The 17,606-nt window shown below is 42.1% G+C and overlaps 1 protein-coding gene across 1 annotated transcript in view; it reads right to left on the reverse strand.

Annotated features, from left to right (window-relative positions):
* The window catches only part of si:dkeyp-19e1.3 (USP6 N-terminal-like protein), a 21,202-nt gene extending 7,169 nt beyond the window's left edge, over positions 1-14,033 (reverse strand). The window contains exons 1-7 of the mRNA XM_035664684.1: positions 13,724-14,033; positions 2,964-3,037; positions 2,328-2,413; positions 2,095-2,134; positions 1,911-1,991; positions 1,436-1,543; positions 1,240-1,349 (exon numbers count right to left, since the gene is read on the reverse strand). Coding sequence (XP_035520577.1) covers positions 1,240-1,349; positions 1,436-1,543; positions 1,911-1,991; positions 2,095-2,134; positions 2,328-2,413; positions 2,964-3,029 — 491 coding nt within the window. The 5' untranslated portion in view covers positions 3,030-3,037; positions 13,724-14,033. The remainder of the gene's footprint in view (positions 1-1,239; positions 1,350-1,435; positions 1,544-1,910; positions 1,992-2,094; positions 2,135-2,327; positions 2,414-2,963; positions 3,038-13,723) is intronic.
* Between the last annotated feature and the right edge of the window lie 3,573 nt (positions 14,034-17,606).

Here is a 17,606-nt window from a genome sequence, read left to right on the forward strand (position 1 = left end):
GTGTGTGTGTCTGGATAGTCAATCCCTCCACCCAGTGGTCCTACACCTGAGCTATCTAGCTTTGCCTTTAAGTATTACAGATGGGTGTGTGAAAGGACTTCTGCAATCTATTAGTGCTTGAGGGACACTCAGAAATAATATCATTTATGTTTTTAGGGATCAATAAGATACAATCTAAAGATCCGAGATTAAAGCATGTACCTTTTATTCAGGGTTGTGTACCGCATGGCTGATAACATCTGGAGTCTTTATTGTTTCAGACAGTAGACACAAGGCAGCCGTTGTGTGTGTGTGCGCGAGTGGAGCAGGGGTATTAACAAATATAATGTAGAGGATGTCTCCCCTCCAGGCCTCTATAGTAAATACATGCGTTATAGACAGTGACAGAAACAGGAAAGGCGCTTTAAATAGCTGTCAGTGTTTCGGTGTGAATAGGACAGCTGTTGACTTGCAGGGAAGGAGTGGGCAGCCAAGCAGGATGGAGCGGTGTTTTGGTCTGTTTGGACTCAGTGGCTTTGAATTGGAGGGGAAGTACGATACAAAGAGCAAGAGGAGAGCACTCATACTAGAGTTTATCTGACAAGGATGAACTGGTTGCTTTCAGATTTTCAAATACAAATATAATAGTTGTCCCACAATCATGTTCTGAGGCTAATTTAATGGATCTTTAATGTCTCTTTGTTATGTATTTTTTCATGTATTAGCATTACATTGATGTGTTGTCACAGATGTACACTTGATGTCGCTGCACATTTTTGTATGAATGTCATTTCCTGTGGGGCTTCGTGCAATGACAGGAAGGCTAATAAAACACAGACAAGGAAACCGCCGTTTCGTTTGTGTGTGTGTGGGTTTGTGTAGGGCCTCACGGTTTAAGGTCGCAGCAAAAGACTTAGCAAGGGCAAACCTGATCATGTGTGGTGACCAAAGAAACAAAAGCAAGAACACCATATGAAACAAAAGAGGTTTGTTATGAAAGCTTCTCAAACTGTGTGACTTATATTTCAGCCTAAAAGGTCAAAGGAGTATTCATATGATCCATCAGCAGTGTGTTTGCTTAGATAAACGTTCAAGATGGGTAGAAATTACTCATCTTCTACTGTGGCTCATTTGGGTGGCAATTATGTAATAGTTTAAAAGGAATAAAGAGATCATCACACTGCATTAGTAATGTCTATAGATACATTGAAAAACAAGCGGTCCCACACAGCTTTCTGCTGACTGAAGCAAAGAACTCACTTGACTCCAAAGCGGTCCATGAACATGATGTGGTTCCTGAAGGTTCTGTTGACGTCCAAGTCTATCTGTTTGATCTCTGTGGAGTAGCTACAAGCCTGCTGCTTCATTTTCTGGAGGATAGAAAAAGGACAAATTAATTGGCCCGTTCACAGTAGCCACATTTTAGGGCAACTGTCATCACTTTTAGGATTGATACCTCATATTTTCCAGTGTTTTCTTCTTTGACTTTCTCTATGTCCAGAAGCAAGGCCCAGGCCTGGCCTCTCAGTTGCAGAGGGATGCCTTTATACACACGCTTCACCAACTGAAACGCATGACATACGGACAGACGTGAATAGAGACTCTCTAAACATAAAGAGGCAGGCAGTCTTCACCACAGCAACCAGAGGAAATAGCCAGAGGGTCACATAGAAATGTTGCTTTATATGAAGAAGCCTGGTTAACGGTCTTGACTGACAAGGACTCATCACACGCACTTATGTACTTGATTTAACTGTCTAGACTGGAGAAGAGGGAGGAATAAGGGAATAAGCTGTGGTTAAAAGGGGAATGGAAAACACATTATTAACATAAACGGAAATAATACATCACATAGTTGAGTAGAAAAAGGGAAGCGAGGGCTAAATTAAGACAGTATGTTTGTGAGTCAGAGTGCATCCATAGTTACACACCTTTTCACTGTTTCTGTACTTGTCCCAGTTCTTCACCATCTTCAGCCATTTCTCCACTCGCTCTATCTCCTGCTGCTTTAGCTGGGGAGCGGAGAGATGGGCATACATGTGGTCATACATTATGTTAAGGGGTGTAAATATATGACATGCAAGGTCAACCTCTGGACTTGCTACAAGTTAATACCTTCTCTTCAAGCGCACTGGGTGTCGGCAGCTCTTCCTCACTGGAGCAGAAATTGAGAAATACACAGTGTGTATGTATGAGAAATAGGGACATTCAAAAGTTAACATAATATGTTTAGCAAAAATACAAGATTTCATCATAATGTAAGAAAGATGAAAGAGAAGAAGTGGGGAAGAACCTAGAATTTAAGCGACTATAAGGAAGCAGTCAAAGCTTTAAGTTAGGTAACTTACTGCAGGAAGCCGAAGCGGTCAGTGACCTTATAGATGCTGTAGTCAGCATCCTCCCATGGGTCAATGTTGACACCATCCTGCCTGCCCTGAAACACCATCATACCAAAAACCCTTTTTAGAAAATATTGTATGCAAAAGAAGTCATTAAAATGACACTACCGACCAAAATGTTCTGTCCTCTCATTGTGGTTACCTTGTTTTCCTGTTTTTAAATGGGCCACTAAAGTGTTTTAACCCTAATTAGTGAATACACATGTAGCATTCACAGTCACTGTCATTAATTGATCCTTCCTAGTAATCCCACTTTCACTGTCTATTCTGAGCTCACACATTGCAGGCACCACTCGGGGCAACATCATCAACATCAACTCCCCTGTTTTGATGTGTTAGATATACCCTGATTGTCTTTCTCTGGAGGAAATGTTTTGTTCCAAAGGATCATGATCTTACATTTAAGGCAGGACATGAATTGCGGTACACTGGCTGTGCCTATTTTTAAAAACAACAACAACAATAATAATATAATCATCCGGAGGGGACCTTAAACCAAGATAATTTGTCCATTTTAATTTGTATTATCTTTATGTTTATCATAAAGGTAAAGTATTGTCAGTTAGCTGGAGGTATTCCACTTACCTTGTCATATTTAGCAAGTATTTCAGCACGTTCCTCTGCTATCAATGTGTCTATGTCCTTCTTCATGACCAAATCTGGAAGGAAACAGACAAAAATGTCATTAATCAGAATTGGGCTAAACCATATTAATGTGAATGAGCATTTACATTTGTAAGATATTGTAGCTTGGTGATTTACTGCTGCTTGGTTGTGTGGGTGTGGAATATGGCGAGGGAAGCTATTCCTGGGCATAAAAATGGATGCATTCTGTTTTGCCAAGTGGAGAAACTTTCCTTGCTTTTACTCTGCAGGGAGGACAGATTGTGGCTGGACCTACTGGTCAGGTGAATACTCAGATGTTTATCATGTTATAGCTTCTTTCCATAAGTCTCACCATCAAATAAACTGAAGATTACTAACTTGCTTACTTACTTATCCACCCAAAACCAAGAAAAAGGAACGTTTGACAGAGTTTTACAAATTTGACACATCAACCATCAAAGCCAGGATTATGCAAATCAGGGCAAGCCAAGTTTATTTGTATAGCACCTCATCAAAGCAGTTCAAAGGGATTCAGATAAAAGACAAAAGGCATCAAGATAAAATATAAAAGCAACAAAAAGCCAGAGCCTCAATGATGAGTTGATTAATCGATTAGTTATCAACTATTAAATGAATTGCAAACTTTTTTGATAAATGGTTAGTCATTCATCCAGTCAAGAAAAAAGGTCCCAATTCTGATTTCAGCTTCTCAAATGTGAATATGTCCTGCTCTTCTTAGTCCTAAATGGTCAACAGATTCATCGATAACGGAAATAATGGTTGGCAACAGGCCTACATGAGGCATCATAAAAGATGCTAATGCTGTGTACCATAGTGTGATAAGGCCAACACTTCATCACATATTGTTCTTTAAAAATAGACTTTGGAAGTAGCAAGTAGGGTGAAGACACAAACCACAAGGCCATCAGCAACTTCCTATGTGCCCAGAGCGGACAGAGCGCTCCATTAATGTTCACAGATTCTCAGGGTGAAGTTAAGATTAGAAGTATACTGCAAAGGACTGAATGCATTAGTGGGGACTGTGTACTGCCCTTTAAAAGGATGCCGACTTTGGATCACCTGGTTAACAAGCAGTGCTTTGCAAAATAGCCAAACAAAAAAAAGTGAATTCATATTATATTGCCGTTTCAAAAAGCATACACAAAAGGAAAAGATAAGACGTGAAAGCTTTTGTTCTGATTTTAGACCTGATCTTGTAGCGGATATGTTACATCTGGATGCTTAGGGCTTTTAAAAACAGTCCGTTCCTCACCTCCAACTCATCTGTCCAAAAAGGGCAGCTCAGGTCGGACTGCGGGTGGATCAGAACGGTTCAGACTGAACCTCTAAACCTCTAAACCTCTCACAGAATCAAATAATCTGCGCAGTCAAACTGTTCCAAGGAAGCTTGCCCTCCTTGATTTTTGGAAAGCAGTACTGTGTAGAACAACCCAATAATCCTCATTCAGACAGCTTTACTACTCCGTGATCAACATTCAGTCTTAAGTTCAAAAGAGGAAAAAGGACATAAAAAACTCACGTGTGTTTCAGTCTGTTTGTCAAATTCGAGGCTATCTGAGGGTTAATCACAAGCAGACAGTCGGGTCACAGAGCCAAAAAGTGTGACACACAGTGACAGTCATGGGACAGTCATGTCTCTAGCATGTGTGTGTGAGTGTGTGTGTACATGTATGTATTCATCCGTGTCTCTGCCTGTGTGCACCACCAGAACCAGAACTCCAAAGCTCCTCGGGTCTCAGCCCGTCCCTTTGTCTCACAGTCACCTGTACCTGACCCCGCTGTGCCCCCTCACTCCTGCCTCCAGCCTTCCCTGCTCCGATGACCTCTGGCAGCAGGCTCAGCTGTTCAGCAGCTGTCAGGGTTGAGTAATGGAGAAGAGAGAACAGCCTCCCCGCTCGTCTGCTAGGTCAGCATCTGGGAGTGATGTCTGCATATGAGGAATATGCCAGCTATTCCTAGCAGGCACAGTGGATGATGGGAGATAAAAGGAGTGGATACAAAGCGCAGGGCAGTCGTACCCTTTGAATGGACTCTAGGCAACTAGCTGCTATCTGCTGTTCATTTTAAGCAACAAGTTAGACAACAAAGCCGTTGTTGTGCTGCAACCTTAAATACTGTCATGGGTTAGATGCCCAAACTGAAACAAATTACAATTTCAAATGAAAGTGAAAGTCTTTGAAGGTATTATAGTGTTCCTTTAACAGAGAGATGAATGGTGAGCTACAGGCAAGAACTTTCAATTGTGACAGTCCAAAACCAACAAGATCCACAGCGAGCCTGTTGCAGCAGAAGCGGTGCACTGAGGAACACTTTCACTGATGCCTGACAACATGTGCAGCCAGCCGAGGCCTCTGACATGCCTTGCCACAACAGGTGTGAAAGCGCCCCTTTAACTTCTGCCCACAGGGACTCACGCTTTGTGCTGACGAGGTCACGTTTGGCTCAAAACCTCGTGACATTTCCCCAGCAGTATTCCCGGGCAGTGGGCACACTGACAGACACGTTAAGGTGGTAGGATAAAGGGCGTCACGTTCCAAGATGCAGTCTGTTTGTGGGTATATATTTGCTAACAAATCAGCATGTTTTTGTTCAGCTGGGATACCGCTTTCATTATTATTATTCTTCACTCACCCAATCCTGAGAAAGTCCCCCCCTAAGCAACCATATATACCTGCTCTTCAAACCCCCAGCATCCAGTCTTGTCCATCAGAACAACAGCTGAGTCTGTTAACAGGTGGTCAGTGAAACCAGGCCACTGAACAAATGGCCTCTGCTGTTCTCTTCATTCCTCAGGTCAAACTATTTCAGGTGTCTGGAGGCATAAGCATATTTCTCTGAACGGCTGAGTAAGCTGTCTGAGAGGTGGAGCCATTAAAATGCCTCTAACCTTGCTCACTGTACACCATAGTATCAGGGGAGAAAGCCTTATATGCAGGCTACATTTAAAAAGCGGTGGGGTGGATGTGTGGTTTAACACACTAACACGTGGTGCTAAACAGATACAATGGTATTATATCTGTATATTAAAATCACTGTCTTTTACGTAAACTGGGGTAAAAGGTTTGTTGTGCTTCATCTTTAGGTCCCTGCTGCTTACTTCCTGTGTTGAGTCTCCAGACTGCTGATAGTATTGTGTTGGGGTCAGGAAGAAAAGGAAACCAGTAACTGCCACTCCTTCAACAACAGGTTCAATGAGAACTGCAAAGAGTGTGACCACAAAATCCTCCAACCAAGGAAAACCCTTTTACTGACAAAGCTTCACATTATCTACACTTGGTGTCTGTAGTCAGCAGGAAAGACATGAGTAATGCCACAACGTGGTCAGTTCACATCAACACGACTGGGATTTTGGCTGTGAGTCACTCTGTGTCAAAAGCATTACGTCTTGCTGTTGGTCCAAAGAAATGTACTTAGAAGTGCTCTTTTCAAGTGGTGAGAAAGGTGGGGATCAGGGTGTCAGACTGATGGAAAAAAGTGAGTAAGCAGCAGAGAAGGTCGCCGAGTAGGATCGTAAAACACAGTTAAACAGCACACCTGGGGGACCAAAAAAAAAACCAAATCCTTTGTCTCAAAGTGTGGTGGGAGTGAGACAGAGGCGGTGGACAGGTGGCAGGTGGGTGGCTTTACACAGAGAAGGCTCTGACTACACGCAGTGGAAAAACACTTTCCTGCATGGCTACATTTTGATAACCTAGCTGCTTACAGGATACAAGATTTTCAGCTAGGTGACATCATTTCCTGTTATGACATAGCGCTCTAAATCTAGCTTGCGTATAAATTCTCAGTGCACTGTTAGTGCAGCTTGCAAAGCACTGACAATCCCGTCCAGCTAATAACATGGTTGGAAGCAGAGGAGTGTCAGTCAAAACGGCTTTTTACTGATTTATCACTGAAATTTCCCATCTCAGCGCTGTGTGCAGCCCAACGTTATTTAACTCTTCGCCTCATTTCCCAGGGAGGATAAAGCACAAGTACTCTTTTCCTTACTTTTCTACTTTTCCTTGATCCATAAACATCCCTCTGTTGGCTTATAATCACTCTCAATCTGAGCAGAAGTCAGATGTCAGATTTAGGGATTATACAGGACCAAAGCCAGAATGACAGCCTGAGATTAGGAGTCTGGCAGAGGTCAACTGACGGAAGCCTTGGGAGGGCAGCGAGCTCCACTACACTGATAGTTTGGGTTAGGTAAGCGCTGTGTATTCACCAGATGTGCGCATCAGTGGGCACACATCGTGAACTGAAACCTGTAAGTGAAACTACATCAGGGTGTGGAGCGCTTCTAGCAACAGAACGGAGGACAGAAAGAAGACGAGTTACTGGGCTGGAGACTTACTTCCACCGTTTCAATCTACTTACAGATGTTGCCTTGAACCCCGATGGGACAGATTTATCAACTTCCCAGATCTAATGTCTCACAGAGCATCTTCTGACTGGCTGGCACTCAAGCCCTCTCCCCGAACCGTCGATGGCGTGACGAAGGAGAAGACGACAGATGTTTCGCTCTCTTCCCCGCTGAATGATTAGTCAGTGCTTCGTGGTCAGCCAGAGGACGATCTGGCTCCGAGATCAGACGTGCACTCATTGGACCTGGTTAACCTCAGTGCATGCTCTCATACCGTGCCTCTCCAATCATACATCCTCTTTTATTTATCACCGTCATCCGTCCTGCACATTATCCTGTGGTCTGAAATAACCGCCCGCCAAGTACCGAAGAAACAGAAGATAATGCCAGCCTCTTTTGATAAGTCCTAAATGCCCCAAGCAACCTCTCATTGGTGTGGTTGACATGCTTACATCTCATGTCTTTAGGTTTTTGAATGTGGCTGCACCGTGCTATAGTGTCTATACACGGTCTTCTAAAGATATCACACACACGTTACATGTACTACTTCTATAGCTGTGGTGGTTTGGTACATCTTGACAAGGAGACCTGTGATATGTGAACAAGGTACTTATTTCAGTAATTACTGCAGTCATTACTCATACAACTCGCAGCAATGGACTTCAAAGACTGACTTGTAACGCCGTCTGTGTTATGATCCCCGTAGTTACATTAGCCTAATGCCGTAGGCTCACTGTGATTGTGGAGGACATGCATATCATTCCAGTTGAGAAAAGGAAGGAGGCTAACAAGCGACCACATGGCTCTAATTTCCACATGAAGAAGTCTGAAGTCCCAGATGGCTTCAGATCCACAGTTCTTAATGGGTGTCAGACACACAGTGTGTGTGCGTGTACGTGAGCAAGCGTGTGTCCAAAAGAAACAAAAACCAGCGGAGAGAGAGCAATGGGGATCACTTCTCTATTTTTAGCAGGGACAAGGTAGCTGAGAGAGATAAATCAAACCGGTTTTACTTGCATAGAAGATTTCTTGGTGTTTCCCTGTATAGAGTGGCTCCTGAGCTGTCCCAGTTCACAGACAGCCAAGTTCTCCCTCATCAGAAGCTTTGTTGATTTCCTCTCAACAGGACACTGATCTGGCAGTCGACAACAATGTCACGTTATAAAAAGCGAGCCCCTCAGAGACTAAGAAGATCGCCAAGTCGCCCCAGAGGAAATCGAAGCAGGCTGCTACGACGTGTTCAACAGCCGTCTCTTTCTTTAAATGAAGGTATGGAGTCCAGATGGAACTGTGTGTAAGCCAGAGGGTGATTTAAGTAGGAGTGAATATTACACAATGATTGGTAGAAAAAGCCCGCTGTGCTGCTAGGTTCATCCTGTTGACCAATATTGTTGAACGATATACGCTGAGACTTCCATCACCCTGCGAATGTATAACATGGATGCCAATCCCCCAAACATGTGCTTTGCAGGTGTGATGGTGCACGGACAATGGGCGATTGTTTCCCCTCACCCCAGTGATTCCTCTCTGGATGTTTGTACATAGTGGCAGTTCAGGCACAGCAACTCAGCGTACTAACTAAATGTACTGTGGACTGGGTTGAAGCGACCACAGAGACCACATAAAGTAGGAAATCCACTTCCGAACAGGGACAAGAATGATACCAAATTAGGCCAATGAGAGAAAACTGCTGGGAAGCCTTGATGGTGAAGTCTCCCTAACAAGAGATCTCTTGTCTTTCTCGCTGCCTGAGCCTCTCTTTCCTCCATCTCCCTTCCTTTGTACGGCTCGAGTGTTTATGCATAGAAAATAGGGACACGGAGACTGTGTGACCCGAGGGCCAAACATCCAGAGCACAGGGACTGGGGAAAAGCACAAGGCTCAGAATAGCTCGTTGTCCCCAGGGGGCTTTTCTGTCCTGCTCCGCTCTGTATTACCACTGTCACTCTGCCTTATCGCTTTTTTTTTTCCAAAGCTGAGCACACAGAACACACACTCACCGTTCCAGCTTAACCAAGGAAATAACAACCTGCCGTCTGATGAAAGAGGCTCTATCAGCTCACCCTGCAGCTCACCCAGCCTGGGAACCGTGTCTGGTCCTTGCTGCAGCCTCCACCGTTACCTGGGGGGAGGGGGAGTGTCTAAATATAACAATGACCACATGAAGTTTCAGATGCTGGAGTCGCGGGCCAGCCAAAGAGGCCTTGTTTCCCAGAGTGGCACTTTTTGGAGGGGTGGTATGAGGAGGACAAGAATGTGAAGGGAACAGTATTCATAAACACAAAACCACAGGACCCAGAAAGCCACATTCTCATAAACGGATCTTCTTCCGAGCAAGGATGAAACCACACTACTGGCAGTAAGAGCCGGAGGAAAACTCTGGTGCAGAGTTCATGACGAGTGCTATTACATTATAAAAGCTTTGTAAACTCATTGGAACGTGAAGTTGAACTGTCAATAATGCCCGGTTAAGAAATGCACAAGGGAAATTCACAATACAAAGGGTTAGGGAAGTTTTGCAACCTCTCGCTGACTGTAACGTTGTTACTGATTTCCATCTTGTATCTACAGATTCTTATGTCCTTAAAAACGGCACAAACCTCCGTCACTGCACCAACATCAGGCCAGCACATCGGTACGCTCACAACATGAGCTCTGATAGTCACTGGGTACATGAAGAGTGAGATTTTCATTCCAATCGGTTTAAAAGGCCAAACAGAATAAAAATACTCCATATAAAAACCTGAATAAACAGGCCCAAACCGTTTAACCGGTTGCAGACGGGTAGTTAGACCTTTTCATAAACTGTTTAAATGTAAATGTAATCTAATTACTTCATGTCTGTGGTGTTTCTGTGCAAGAAAAGTTTATTTTTGGATACAAACTGAACAAAAACAAATGTAAAAAGCACGGATAGATCGAAGTGTTGAACAAATTAAAAACAGCTGGAAAAGACCGCCACTCACAAGGCTAAATCCCAAAACAACTAAACTTCAGCTTCTCAAAAGGATGGACAGACTCATCCCTTTTTGTGCACGCAGCTATTCCAATGAAATGCATCGAAACACCAGAACGTGTTAGACCACATAACAATGTGAACTGTTTCAATCAGAAGGGGGAAAGGTGTCACTGCAGCTACTGTGTGTGTATACTACAAACGTCACACAGCACTGGTTTTCAGAAAGACACGCTGATTAAACAGAAACGCTGCTATGATTTGGTTGTCACAGTTTTCATGTTTAAATGATACTTTACGAGCGCAGGAGCAGAGGATTGTGGTACGGGGGAGCAGCCTTCCACAGGAGGGAGACTGTCATTTCACCATGGTTCAACAACAGAGAGAGGTTAAGTATGTGGAAAAAAAAACAAATGTGAAGTGGCATCTAAAAAAGACACAAACTAGAGACCATAACAGACGGGAAATTCCAACATAGGCCAATTTAGCCTTTATACAAATGCCAAAAGACAAACAACTATTGGGGCTATTATCCCACAGAGCTATCAGTCTTCTCCTCAGTGCTGCAGCCATTTCCAGTCCCAACAGGAGCAGTGTGACCTCACTTTCACTAAGGACAGGGTGTGGGGGGGCAGCTTTGGCCTCATTTATACACAAACTCCTGTCATGCAGATTTCACACTGGTTTCTGGCCGAGGCTCACTCTACGGGCCAAATGTAACGGTGCAACACATGACGGTGCCGTACCATAATTATCACTTCGAGTAGCAGGTCAGGCTGCAGCTAAGGGATTATTTTCATCATCAACAATCTCTCCTTTTATCTATTTATTTAATCACGTATTAGAAAGGTGATACATGCTCATCAACATTCCCTCTTCTCATTGTATGTTTGCTTCTGACCAACAAACCAAACCAAGGACATGATGTTTAACAAAATGAACCTTTGTAGTCCCTTCACACCCAGGAAATAATTCTGCGGTGCATTTTTTTAAACATGTGTCTAGATCGTGATGATGATATCATTTTTATCTTCACATAGAAAGAAACCGTGTCCGTTCACTTTGACTGCGTTTGAGCTTGCTATTCAATTCACAGTGACATATAAAAGACAACAGCAGAACATTGGATACTATTAAGGCAGTCACAACCATCATTGTGGAGCCTGCATATTGTGTCTCCACGGTGTTCCGACCACAGTCCACACACACACACACACAGGTTTGTCAAAGTGGGAACTGGAAATAGCACATAGGTGTGAGTGTAAGTGTGAGCGTAACTCTGTAATAAAGTGACAGTCTCTACACACTCTACTGCTGTCTATCCCCTCCTGTGTGCTGACAGGCTGCTGACAGGCTGCTGACAGGCTGCTGACCTGCTCACCCTGACCAATATAATCAGGCATAGATGCACATAGACTGCATTTCCAAGACATCTGAAAAGACAACAGTGAAAGTCTGAAAAAGACATTTTAATGAGTCACACAGCAGGGTTGGCAAAAGGCTTCACTATCTGGTGCGTTTTGTGACACTGGTGCGTTTGTGTGCCTTTGACATCTATCATAAAGCCGCCATTCAGCCTGACAAAAAGGCTATTGATGCCTCTTCACTGAAATAATATTATCACCAAAGAATACAATGAAGGCTGCTGACTGAAGGGAGTTATGAGAGAACCCTAGATGGACATTAAATCTGGTGAGTGACACACTCAGATATAGTGATAATAAAACTATGAATTCAATTCAAAATCCATTTCACTTCATCATTTTGGTTAACCAAACTATACCTATATGTGGTGATTTACAGAAGGAAAAGAAGTTGACTTTATATCAACTCTCAGAGAAGTAAGGAAAAAGGCCAATGCTGCTGACTGAGGCCCATTCACGGGCATAAAAACAAAAGAAGGGCTCACATGCTCTGCCTCACACGTGGCTCATATCCTGTTGGCATCAGAGGGCAGTCAGATCATTGTTCAAGAGCACGTTCAATAAAATCAACTCAGGATCTCTTACCATCTGAAAATGTGTAAAAAAAAAAATCAAACCGTTTGACACCAGCAGGAGCGCAGAGAAGAGAGAGGGTCACAATCAAAGAGAAACAAATGCTGGGCCTTCACACGCTACTCATCACATACAAGTACAGCATCAGCGCTGTCACCTTTCCGTTGTGGGGCTTCCTCTTCAAACCACAAGCACCGCGTCACACCAAATGTGACAGGCCCGAAAGGCTCAACATAGCAACAATAAAAAAAAAAATACAAAATGCTCCATGCTATAAGCTTTGTGGTTGCGTGCACGTACAGCTTATCAATAAATAACTCATAAAAGCCTGTAAGACGACACAGTCTGTGGACTTGGACTGATCCTGTGTGTCCATATGAGCACAGACACGCACCAACTTCATTCACAAAAACATTACGTGACACCTTCTTCCTCCACAAAACGATTATCTGTGCGCATTTGAAACGTGGGTAAGTGGCAAGAGACAATGTGCACTCACCATTAAGCGACACGCACGTCGGCTACATTACACTGAAAACAAAAAACACACAATGAGGGGAGCAAAGGACAGTAAAACAATGACCACCAGACATCTGGCAGAGGATGAGAGCTAAATCATGCTGCAGATCTTCCACTCAGACTGTCTGAAACCTCCCCCACTCCATATATGAACCAGTGAGACACCCAGTTAACCTTCCAAAGGGGACCACGCATGGCATGACATTACATACAGACCAGTGACTGGCCTACTTCTGGACGAGCATCTGTGGTCTGTACAGTGTGCAGTGTAGGGTGAGATCCTCCAAATGACAAGGAGCATGTCTGCATTTACAATTACAGGTCAGAATCACAGGTCCTGATGTTGACACACACAATTTCATTTTAAAAAACGAAACTGAACAAATGTAGGATTGGCTCCATACGCAGACAACCAAACAGGAAATGGATACTGATTGTTGGGGAGTGGATAATCAAAACACTATTGGCACACATACCTCGACATCATTCACACGCTGTATTGTATTTAAAGTGCTGGAAAAGCCCGTGAAGAGTGATGCAAATTCAGAAATCCCCTTTAGAGAAGCGCTCATTCACCGACCTGACCACAGACCATCTACTTCTTACAGCAATAAGAAGTCTCTTCCCAGAAGAACCAGCTTTCTTTTAAATAAAAAATACCAAGAGCACACAGCTGTATACTGACGAGAAGTTGGTATATATATAACGTTAGCTTCCTTTACTGGTTCATAGAGGATAGAGCAAGTTGTAAAAAAACAACAAAAACAACAACAAAAGGACCAGATAAAGAGAAGTATTCAGTGTCCACCTAACATACAAACGCTAATAACTGTAAAGTGAGTGAACAGTATGGTAACAGAGGCTGGCGCTCAGTAAGTAGCAACCCGTCGTAGCTGCTTACCTTTCGGGGTGACTTCCCGTCTTCTACGGCGCTGAACCTACAAGTAGAAACAAAATCCACTATTCTCATTCTCTCCACCTCGCTCGTCCAGGGGGGAGCCTTCACCCCCAAAAACAAAAAGCCCGCTGTCACCGTGTCGAAGGGCTCGTCGTCCCCCCTTTTTTTATTTCTTTCTTTATTTTAAGCGACTCTGGACTAGCTTCGCTTTTAAAAAAAATAAAAGAAATAATCGCTCTTGCTCAGACACGGACTCACTCACTCACTCTCACGAGCCCAGCTTCTCGACATGCCGCGCGAGCTGGCTGCAGCTGTCTCGCACCAGTGACAGTACGACGCACGAGCGGCGGCGGGAGGTGACGTCTTTTAACGCGCAGACGTTGAATAAACTCTTTGGCAAACATTTGTTATCTTGCGCCCTCTGTTGGATAAGCAGTAGACATACAGGCCATACTGGGAATTTACTGGGATGTATTATGTCATCTAACGACAGACAGACAGACAGACAACAGATAGATAGAGTAAGATAGATAGATAGATAGATAGATTTTATTATCCCTAAGGAATTGGGTCTCATAGCAGCCAGGTAGCATTAAAATACAATAAAATACATAGAAGGTAGATGCAGAGTTGTATTTGGCAAGATGGTGGTAATAGTACTGATGACATGATGGTAGTGTTATTGTTAATAACAGTATATAATAATAACAGTATATAATGATAATATCAATAATATTTCTGTTTGACTTGTGAAGTCTGAAAATAAAGCAAAGTAAACTTATAATCTGCATCACAAGTTATGGCACAAACCAAAACAAGAGGGCATAAACAGTCATTGACATAAACAGTAAAAGTATCCAGTGTTTCACAAGCAAAAAGAAAAAAATAATGATACATTTTGTGTAACAGAAATGCATCATTATTATTAATATATGAATGTCTGGATCCCTTCAAAGAGGGAACCACTAAGACAAAGAGAGACAAGTGCAATAGTTACACAACACCACGACATTAGCTAATGTGTTAAGCCGTGTTACCTGGTTATGCTGTGGTAATCATGGCAAAGTCAAAAGAGACTTGACATTTGTTCCAGTTTCAGGGGTGAAAAACAACAAACGCACATCTTTAGGGCCAGATACCCGTGGCACTGGGGGTAAAAATGTCAGGGATGATTGATTTTCTGTTAATGGCTAAACAATTATCATCGGATATTATTATTTTGTGATATCTTAAGTATAATCTGAAAATGTGCCAGCTTTTGCTACCAATAGGCCATTTTCACATGAAATAGTAGGGTAAACACAGGTGTTACCAATAACACTAATGAAGGTCAGTAAACAGAGTCAGGGTGCTGCTATTGTGCATGTTGGCTCACTGGAAAGGCTCTGCTGCACTAAATGGAAGTTAGTATCATTGGTAACACCTGTGTCTATCCTACAATTTCATGCGAAAATGGTCTATTGGCAGTGGAAAATGTATCCTAATTGCATAAATGTAGTGTTGCACTCCTGACAACTGTTTTGTTTTAACAGCGCACTGTTTCACCACACAGCGCTGTGGTGTGTGTCGCCTTATTAAATGCCACATAGTGGAATCTTTTAACCCGCAACAGTGGATGTTTTCGACTAAATACGCAGTGGTCTCCGCTCTTGAGTCCCTCTGAATTCAAGCCATGCTGTTGTTTTAGGGCGTAACAGAAAAGAGGATCAACCACGACTGCTGTTTTATTATCTTAAGTTCAATTTCTGTGAATAACAAACCGCAGAATACAGTGGAATTTAATACAAAATCTGAATCTGTTGTCTGAAAAATTGCCTCTGTCTGAGGACTGAGCCATGATCTGCAACAGTGTGCAACAATGCCACCCTGTGTCTGAATGTACGTTTAGTCTTGTGTCTGATTTTGAACTGATTTGCTGTTCTAACCATCTTTTTTGTGGAAGACATTTTACAGGTAGGAAAATGCACAACTGTTAAAGTAAATATTCCATGAAGTTGCTTTGGTTGCAGGGTCATGGTGTTGTGTAGGCTGGCTCTCTGTCACACTATCATGGCTTACTGGGACACTTGAATAGAACATATACATTGTCAATGTCATTAGTTACACTTTTCATACTGTGACTGGTCAAAATTAAGGTTATATTTACACACCTCTTCCAAAGAAGACAATTTTATTTTTCATGGCAGAAAGCCCAGATACAGTAAGATAAGATAAGATGTTCCTTTATTGATCCCCCATAGGAGAAATCCAAATTAGACACCGCAGCATAGGGGAATGTAGGACAAAAAGTACAGAGGTGTACAAGTACAATAAATAAGAATATTATAAAACATGATAGAAAATATAAGACCATAATGAAAAATATATACACTATATGCAAAATGCAGTAAAATGGTGTGCAAAAATATTTTGACTAAAAAACTAAACTGTACATGTGCAAACAAGTATAACAAGTATAGGGATGCACAATATCTTTAAATTATTGGCTGATAATGGGAAACTTATATTATTATGAATTATTTAAATAATTAAACTACAGCTGATAAATTATCGGCCCATAATAATAATTTTATTTTGAATTCTTGTGCAAAACAATTGATAGGCTTTACACATCATGGCAACCAAAGTATGTTTGGAAAGTTTTTTTGATGTACTTTACTAGAAGATTAAAAAACTGTACATTTAAAGAGTAAGAACTGTGGTTTGTTTTAGTTGTGTTAGCATTAGTGATGGTTAGGTCAGAGCTACGGAATATTAAATTATCCATCTTTGCCTCTCTATATCTTAGCAAGTCGTACCCTCAGGTGTGTAAAAAATGCAGGTTATGAACTTCCTGTCTGCTGTGAATAAGGGCAGTCGATGGATGAATACTGACAACGAGTGGCTGACGCTGATGCTGCACAGCCACACAGGTTTTTTCCAATTATTTGCTGAGGTCACCAAACCTGTTATACTTCATAGGGGTAAACAGAAGCCTTAAAAAAGGAGGTCTGTGTAGCTCCACTGATGCGCTGCTACACCATTTTTGGCAGTGCCGGCATGAGCAAATCGCTGTGGGTAACTCTCTAGTGGCCTGCACAAACAGTGGAGGGATCTTCAGTGCAGCAAGAACTCTCACAGTGAAGGTCTTTGCTGACAGGAGAAAAACAAAGCAGTTGGCAACATTGAGAGAGCAGATGACTGTCCACCCTCCTCAGGCTAACAGTAGAGATAGCATCTCATTTAGGTATGCCAGTTCTTGTACCTTTTGTGTTGTACTTGCTGACTGGGATGCTTTTCCTTGTATGACAAGTCATGTTGGTGACGTAAGACCTATTGGATGTTGGGGCAAAAAGAGAGATAAAAAGGTCTAATAGGCTATAAGAGAAAACGCCTGTTTCAGTTGTGACTGACATGTAGGTTTTTACAATCGCAGTATGTTATGTAAATTGACAAAAATGTGTCTCTCTGCAGTGTTTTATTGTTTTAGGATATCAAATTATTATTATGTTACAATTCTTAGATAATAAATGGAGCTTTTTTCTTTTATATTTCAGGCTACATTTTTAATTTAAGAACAATGGAACCAACATTTCCCAACTTGAGATGGTGTCAATACCATGATATAAGGGGGTGGACTATTGACTATATATCTATATCTATATCTATATATATATATATCTCGATAGATGGATAGATGGATAAATAGATGGATGGATGGATTGATTGATAGATGAACTCCAGTACAATATAATGGAATATAATTTATTCCATTATTTATATATATAAATATATAAAATACCCTGCAAAAATTCTACATTTGTTAAATATACATTGTTTTGTGAATACTGCATTATAGAGTTGTAGTGTATAAAATATGTTGTCTGTTTATTAACAAAAGTTAACA

Source organism: Morone saxatilis, unplaced genomic scaffold (assembly GCF_004916995.1).
Source record: "Morone saxatilis isolate NCDOM2014 unplaced genomic scaffold, NCSU_SB_2.0 Contig2, whole genome shotgun sequence".
In the NCBI taxonomy this organism is placed as follows: domain Eukaryota; kingdom Metazoa; phylum Chordata; class Actinopteri; family Moronidae; genus Morone; species Morone saxatilis.